Source organism: Papaver somniferum, chromosome 11, assembly GCF_003573695.1.
Source record: "Papaver somniferum cultivar HN1 chromosome 11, ASM357369v1, whole genome shotgun sequence".
Taxonomy (NCBI): domain Eukaryota; kingdom Viridiplantae; phylum Streptophyta; class Magnoliopsida; order Ranunculales; family Papaveraceae; genus Papaver; species Papaver somniferum.
In genome coordinates, this window is record NC_039368.1 from 30,744,546 (window position 1) to 30,753,442 (window position 8,897).

Here is an 8,897-nt window from a genome sequence, read left to right on the forward strand (position 1 = left end):
AGGCGAAACGAAGCATCACTTTATACTTACAAAGGAAAGAATGGCTAAAAGGTGACGACTAAGAAAAGGATTTTCCTAAGCCCAAGACGAAGCTTAGCCTAACCCAAGACATATGCGGTCAAATTGTGACTCCCTTCAATGCTTAGGATTTTCCTAAACCAATAAGCACCTCTACATCAACTCGAGACCCTAGTCATACTTCAAATTGGGGACTGGCTGAGAACCTTATACCCAACATCATCATGAGCTGCTATAGCCAGTGAAGATCACTAAGATGTGACCAAAGCATCAAACTCTCAGACGAAAACTAAAGAATGACTTACAAGTCATTACCACCTAGGGACTGAGGCTCATCCACCGAGATGCTAGCGGAGACGCTCGCCTATTATTCCAGATATCGATGAGATCTGACTACTTCTATAAATTAATGACGTGAAGATTCAAAATCATCATAAGGGATTTCATAAGGGTTTACAAGCCAACTCCAGGGTTTCCAGCTAAAAACACATGTACCAAAGCTCGCACCAAGAACAAGACATATTCAAGTCCTCTCTACTCCATACATATGCATGAAATTCACTAGGGTTTGTACTGGGTCAAAACAATTGTGTAGATTATCCTCTACTCAGACGTGCCTCACACGTCAGCCTACTATCTTGAATTGGGACCAAAAAGTTGAGAATTGGACAATGCTGGATCAAGTATTTTGTCATTTTATGCATGATTTCCTTATAAAACCTGAATTCTTTCGTTTTTGACTTTTCAGCTTGTTCTGGCCTGTATTTATCTTGTAGAATTCGTTGGAAATTATTTAAACATCGAGAAGTCTCAAGGTGTGCATGGTCCTCATGCTGAGATATTTCTGCAGGAGCTGAAGTTGATGCGTCTTGTGAGTATATCGATATATGAACTGACTTCACTTCATACCATATTATATCCTCAAGTACGTGTTTATAGGGAAGTTCAGTGTCTCAACTGAGTTAATTTTATTATATGAGAGTGATACGGTCGTGTAGCTACTTTAGAGGTCGTTGTGCATTCTGCCGACCTATTGCTCGTTATTATAGGTAACTTGTTGATGAATCTTGATGCCATGAAGGATATGTCATTGGACCAAGTTTCCAGTGTCAACCTTTTGCATACTTCGAATCTTTGGGACTACTTGTGAGAACCTTCGCTTTAGAGTGGAATGGCTTCGTCAGTGGTGTTAATTATAGATGGGAATGACATCGCACTTAGCAATAGCTAGGACTTCCGCATGCATCTGAGAAACCCTAAGTTGAGTGGTGACTTTATGAACGTCTCTGTACAGAGGAGAGAACTTAGGGTGGTTCTGGTATGCATCATACTTTGTTCTTATGCGTTTGGTAGAAGAGGAACACCATAATGAGTTTGTTCTTGATGCAAACTCTATCATATTTAGTTCCACATGTAAGTAGGTGAAAACCTTCAGTTGAATTCGTAGTAAAAAAATCTGTCTTGCAACCTTCACTCCGGAGGCTATAAAAACGTCATCCAACGTTCGTTTCAGCGGTTGACCCCAACTTTCAAAGCTGAGAGTTATACCTTTCATATTGAACAACAGAATCCAGATTTGGATCTTGTTTGATCTGTGAGAAGTATGTGAAATGTCAAACTCATATTAAATATATAGATTTTTCAGCAACAATATATTCTAGTGTGTCCATCATATACTTTAGACCGTGTATCGAGTCCTTTTTAACACGTTGTAGCAGAGACATACGCGAATCTTTTTCAAAATAGATGTTTCAAGACGAAAATTCATTTTTTATACCTAGTTTTTTCAAGGCTTATTTTGCGTTTCCTCCCTCCCAAGATCGCTAATTAGCGTTTCCTCCCCAAAAAGATTGAAATTAGTGAATCCTCCCCTCGTTAGTTTTTCCATCCATTACTCAGTTAGCTGAGTCAGCGAGAACATACGCGTGGCAGAATGATACACGTGTCGGTTAAAGTTACCAAAATGTCCTCATATATTTCCGTGAATTAAACCAAAGGCACCATCGTCAACAGCTTAGGTCGTATGTGAGAGAACTGTTCTTCCCGTTTTCTCAGTTCACCCCCATTTCTCTGTGTTGCTGTAAGAATCTAAGATCTTGTTGGCGAAGATTCGGAGGATGGAATCAGTAAAGAAGGCTAAGAGATACAAAATCGGTGAAGAAGATGGGTTTGAATCTGATGATGTAGTCAAGAATCATTGAAGAACATGATTGAACATCAAAATAAAAAACAGAAACTGAATTAAAGAAATCAGAATATGGTGGAAGAAGAGAAAACCATCAACTTTGAACTAAGAGAAGATCATATTAATCGACCATTGTCTGTATGTCATGATGGTTGGTTAATTTTTGAGGCTTCTCACGTTTCTAAAAGCAAGCTTATGATTTCCTCATTGAAATTGCTGAGCCAGTTTGCAGGCTCTATTCAAAACACGTATACAAATCAATGCTATGGTGAAAGAAAAAAGATGGGTTTATCCAGAAATTGATGTTACTACAGTGTATGGGATTGAAGATTTATGAAAAGGAATTAAGGGTTTGCGAGAAGATTTCTGAAATTGAGAGAAATTTTTGTTAAATGGAATCGGTACCTGCAACTCTTTTACATCCTTAGCATGGGTTCTTATCGATGGAGGTGGTGGTGCTTGATTTGAAGATGTTGATGGTAGATTTTTTGTGTTTGAATATGTGCTGATAGGTTTTGGGTTTTTCAATTTTGGAATTAGGGTTCTTTAAAGAATGGGATTTGAATAGTTGTAGAAATTGAATCTAGGGTTGTCCTCGATTTGCAGAGATATTGAGCAGTGATTAAAGAAGATGGAGATGTCGTTAATGTAAGAGATGACGAGTTGCTGCTGTAGATACAAAGATGTTGGTGTTTGAGATAAATTCGATCTTGATGGCAATTTGATAGAGAAATTGATGAGATTCAGAAGGGGTTGAGGGTTTCTGCTACAGAAATTGGTGGTGATTGTGTACGGTATTTTTCCTAAATCTATCTCAATCGTATGAATTTTTGGGTTTCTTGTTGATATTTTTGTCTCCTCACAGCACCAGGCGTATTAAAGACTTATGATAAAATTGAATCACCGAAGAAGACGAGGGTATTTTGGGAAGGTCATGAAACACGTGTATCATTCTGCCACACGTGCATAACAACTGACTCAGCTAACTGAGCAATGGATGGAAAAACTAACGAGGGGAGGATTCACTAATTTCAATCTTTTTGGGGAGGAAACGCTAATTAGCGATCTTGGGAGGGGAGGAAACACAAAATAGGCCCTTTTCCAATCTACAACTCTCCTCTCTCTACCGGTTCTCTTTATGGCATCTCAAATTTCATCTTATAGACTAATAATAACTCACAACCCAAAATGGATCAAATGAGTTTAGGGCTTGAGTTTTTGAACATCCAAATTGACACCGTCACGCATGATAAGATTTTTTTTTTGAAAAGTTATGGATTAGCGTTATTGAGCAATTGAGAAGTGTAATACATATATCCCTATGTGAAATGCTACCATTTACAACTTCCCTTACGTAAAATGCTAACGTTCACAACCGCCTCCTATATGTCTTAGCAAACATTCAATTTATTTACAGATTTGAGATGCATCATCTGAACGATCATATATAAACTTTTAAAAACGACTAAAACGATCTCGATTATTCAGACAGACAAATTGTTTCAGATTTTTGTGTGAACTTTCAAGCTCGTTTAACCGTTTTCTCATATGAATTAGTTTCAGGTTAAAACTGAAAGAGTATTAGAGGATCTTCTCTAGTGTATGATTTGTATAATTTGGTTTTAGTAGTCAAGGATAGATAATCATTTGAACGACGTGACCCAAATCTGAAAAATACATTGAACGTTTATTAAGCCATATGTGGTGTATGTAAATGGTGATATTTCATGTATGTTGTTGCATATATTAACATTTCAGTGAGGGTGTGTTGTAAATATTAGTCACCTGTGTTTCTTTTTGTTTTGTATATTGTTCATCTTCTTTTTATTATTGGTATTCTTGATTGTCTTATTCACTGATGCTTTTCTCAGAAAAATTATCTGACGTCAAAAAGATATCCATTGAACCGTAATATGATATTCAAACTTCTTCTTATAGCAAACTCGTAATACAAAAACACTTAAAATGACAACCATTAACAAATGGGTTGTAGATTGATAAATAAGGCCTAAAAAAATAAAATCTCTTCAAGATTATCAGATTGACAGTCTTGACTAAGACAATACAATACTTTCATTAAACCTGTTTTGAATCCATAGCTTGTAGTTCATAGTTTTTGTGACGGACCTACTATTCTTGAAAAGATTCGTAGATCCAAGATTTAGATTGTATATGTTTATATTTATACTCAGCAAGTAGTCGAGTCGTTGAGCAGAGTCACTCGTTTTATTAATCAACTCCAGAAGCAAGACAGTAAAAAAAATATTTTTGCACGTTTGCGACCAGGGCCCTTTGACCATTTAAACCTTTAACATGGCCATATTAACGGCTCAACAAAAACAGTTCGGGAATAATAAGAAAGATATATTCGAGGTAGGGGTTAGCAAGTTTCACTAGTGAGGTGAATTATTTTGTGTTCCAAATTTACTAATTTAGTAACCGCTTGGCAACCTTTTAAAACTCTGTCAAAGAGTTTTGAAAGTTATTCCTAACAGGATTGCAACCAGCCATCACAAACACATTATATTACTTTTTTAACGGTAACGCATTGATTCTTTTTAGAAATTTTCAATTGTCCTGGACCATGACCGGTTTGACGACCATGTTTTGTAAACATTGGTCAAGTGAGGTTAAGTAAGTATCCACAAACACATAGACAAGCCTACTGCAAGTCACACTTCTACTTTATCTTTCCCTTTAACAACTTTATTGAATTCACCTTCTGTCTTCTCTGTCAATGTCTCTTGCGGCTCCCATTCATGATTGCCTTGTTGTTCTCTGTCTGGCCGGTCACGCCTCTCCCAAATTCCACGCCTCTTTCGGGAGTCCCCTTCCAACTGTCTATTCTTTTTTAACCGACCAGACGACCTATGTAAACCCTAACTCGCTTGACACGTCTTATGTCTTAGGTTAATTTAATTTAACCCATTCACTTTTCTTCTCTTTCTGACTACACTCTAACTAGAACGAAAAATTTACTTTTGATCGGTTATTATATTTTATCGTAGAAGTTTAGAGCTCTATGGTAAAAATACTTGAATATATGGAACACTTTTGGTTAGAGCAAATTGTAGTTCTGGTTCACATGAATTTATGATTGTCATTCTGACCTATTTGTAATATAACCATGCATGCGTGTTCCCCACACAGTTGGGACTTAGGAGGTACAAGCATGTCTTATTTGCATCATCTTCCAGGGCTCTAAATTGAATCATAGCTCATGAGCATGTCTCAATTGAAAATAATTGAAGACAAATTTATTAAACTAGCTGGTTGTATCATGACGAATTAAGAATCCAAGGGTATTAGTAGTTTGGTACGGGCTTATGTTGATCATGGTGGTGAGAGATATTCAAAGTTCAGGCTGTTTTGAAAGTTGGTCTCTGGAACTTTATTAGGCTGAAACATCCATACTTTCTTCTTTTTTGAAGCAGGAAACATCCATACTGCAAAAGGGCTCGCTTCACAATAAAACAACTTGACGGATGCCCACGACCTCGAAAGGGAACTTGTTTACCTAAGCAGAAATATAGTAAGAGTGTAAGACTAAGAGATCACTTAGGCAACTTCTTAGAGTTGTGAATCTTAGCTTATTCAAAGGACGTACTATCTTTGAAGTTTAAGGTATTGCCGTGTCAGATGTTGTTCTTAACTGGTGCCAAATTATTGATCTTCAATAGTTTCTTTCTTGTTCTAATTTTTCAGCAACAATAATAGTTACATGGCTATATATATTATTTTTGTATTTCTTCAAATTTAGTTGGAGATAATAATCTGCTAACTTCTTGTGTAAATTGTAAATTTGGTTCCAGGACCACCTAATATGATAACGGAAGATTTAATATGATTAACATAATGAAGAATCATTCTTCAAAGAATTGAGCCATTCTCGTTTTCACATATGTTAACAAAAATATAAGAGATAACTTGTTGCTGTAATGTGATATGATGGACAATATATTATATATACAGCTACACGCGTTAACTAAGATAACTTAAGCGCACACAAAAATAAATTTGTCCATTGACCCACTTCTTTTCGTGGAGTTTTAGTTACATTTCATGACTGAAACATTGATTCTGATCTCTGTCTGGATCAAGAATCCAAGAAAATACATAATCATGATATTCCTAAGAAGAAGAAGAAGAAAAATCCTCAACTGCAGTTCGGATATATTCGAATCTCTCACAGCATTCGTCAACTCAATCACATCTGCATAGAAGAAAAAAGACCTCCCAATATTCCTACGTACTTACAGCTTTAATATCTTTTTTTTGTCCATTGTTTTCTTTCTTGTCACTCCATGCACAAACTACAAACTATTCTAAGCACACTACAAACTCACCACACTACATAATAAACCATCAATCAGACCTTACAAATCAAAACAGTATAACTACTCATGACTAAGGCCAGCTGAAGCAACTTTGAAATAAACGATTTAAAAGAATTGGAGTGACCAAAACCAGCAAACTATTTTTTTCATGTTCCTCAAATGGCCTGTTGAGTGATCTAAAAACGCGATCTTGTCAGGTCTCTAGCGATAATTTTCAAGTTGTTGTTGTTATCACTGAAGTTGCTGTGATTGATCTTCTATCAACCATTCTTCTTCTTTTAGACCGGTCATTTGAATTGGATCTATCCATTACAGTTTTCAAAGCATCGCGTAAAAAACCAATAGATTCAATATTACTTTGATGATCTTGGTGATCTTCTTCACCAGTAACAAGAAACACATTTCTAACTCTCCCACCTAATGTAGACATTTCAGCTCTTAAAGTCTTCAATCTCAGAGACTTTAGGGTTTCGATTAGTTCAGGTAAAAGATCAGATCTATCTTCACAACATAGTGATGCTTTTAGAATCGATCTTCCATCAACAGAATAATCTCCAGCTGCCTGCACACTGATTTCATCCGTTTCTGATGGAAATAACTCTAATTCAGAAATCTCCATCGTTTGTTGCTTTAATTCTTTAACATGTTGAATAACTTTTGCTAGTAGGGAAGCTTTATCTGTCTGTGAAAATAAAAAGAAACCGAAAATGAAATGAGAACCACAATTTCAATAGAAACCCTATTTATTTTTTTATTTATCTCTGATCAAAAAGACTTTCAACTTTCCCAAACAAGAATCCTGAAAAGTTTCTTTCACTTTTCTTCAGATTTGATCTATTCAAGAAACTATTACTACTTAAGATTCATTGTAGTTTCAAAGATACTGGCTCAGTTGGGCCAAACAGAATCTGAAATTTAAGAAAGCTGTTTAGTGAATAGTACTGTTGCTGCTACTACTACTCTCCAGTCCAGCCTACTGCTACTACAGCTAGAAGAGTTCCTTTCTATCTCTATTGTCTACCACTGAATCTTATAAATGCAAATTATTTACTATAAAATAAGGAATAGAATTTTTCTGAAACCTAGAAATTCACAACAAAAATCAAACAAACAGAAAAATCCGAATAGGAAGAATAAATCGGTTTTAAAATCCCCAAACTGTATTTATCTTCTTCTCCAGCTGAATTATATAAAAAACAGTACTAAAAATGAACAAAATTTGTATGATCATATCAATACATGAAAAAATTGACAGAAAAGAGCTGTTTTTTTTTTAATTGTCTGCTGAGATTCTTGAATAATACAGTAAAAGAGAGAATTAGACACTAGTATATATAGATACTGACCTTTGAATTGCAAGGAAGAAGGCTTCTGAGTTTATTGAGATGAGAATTGATTCTTTCTCTTCGTCTTTTCTCAGCTTCTCTGTGATTCTTTGAAGCAGCTAAAGCTCTAGCTTGTGGAATCTGATTCAGATTATCAGTTATATCTGAGACATCATTATATTGGTAAAAAGCAGAAGAACCACCGTTAAAGCTGCTGCCCCTGCTGTTATTTCCTAGATAATGATTATTATTACTAATAATCCCACCTGTAAAATCATAATTATTATTCATGGAATGAATTCCATATGCATCCATAAAATCATTCCCACTTAAAAATCTGTAGAGTTCTGAAGGTGATGATGAAGTTAAGTTTTCAGGCATCATACTGAAAGACAAAGATATAGATTTAGTTTGAAGTATCTGTTGTTGTTCTTCTTCTTATTCTTCAAAGTATGATTCTTTTTTGCGTCTAGGGTTTTGATGTTTTGTTTCTTCTGCTGGTGCTGCTACTGACTTTCTGTCTTTCATTCTTTGTTGCCGCTTGGGTTTATAAAAGAGACCCATAAAGGCATAAAGTGAACACACCCCAAACCCATACTTCTCTCTCTTCTTTTCTAATTTAAATCTTTTATATTTCTGTTTGGTTTTCTTAAGTAACTTTGCGTAAAAGAAAGAAAGAAAGTTACTGGTGTTCTTTCACTTTTCCATTAATTAGTTTTTCTACATTTATTTTTTACCTTTTATGACGTAATAATGACTAAAACCCCCAGTCAACTAACATCTACTATCCAAAAGATGAATATGTCTCGCTTTTGATTTTGTTTTCAAAGAAATAAATAACCTTGCATGTTTCTCTGCTTACTTATACGTTATTTTAAATAAATTACCCACCTTCTTTCGTTTTTTTGTTTTTTTTTTTGTTTTCATTCACTGGTATATATCTGAAATTTGGATCACATGGTAAAATATAAGAAGGGTTTTGTGTTATTGTGCACCCATGCACAAAATAAGGGTTTTGAGATAGTGTTTCAA

At 35.3% G+C, this 8,897-nt stretch overlaps 1 protein-coding gene across 1 annotated transcript; it reads right to left on the bottom strand.

The window, feature by feature from the left end:
• Positions 1–6,198: 6,198 nt before the first annotated feature.
• LOC113323234 (transcription factor bHLH106-like) lies at positions 6,199–8,439 on the bottom strand. Its single transcript, XM_026571516.1, has 2 exons — positions 7,887–8,439; positions 6,199–7,222 (listed from the first exon to the last, which is right to left on the bottom strand). Exons 1-2 carry the CDS (start codon positions 8,247–8,249, stop codon positions 6,755–6,757), a joined length of 831 nt encoding a protein of 276 aa, XP_026427301.1. The 5' UTR covers positions 8,250–8,439; the 3' UTR covers positions 6,199–6,754.
• Between the last annotated feature and the right edge of the window lie 458 nt (positions 8,440–8,897).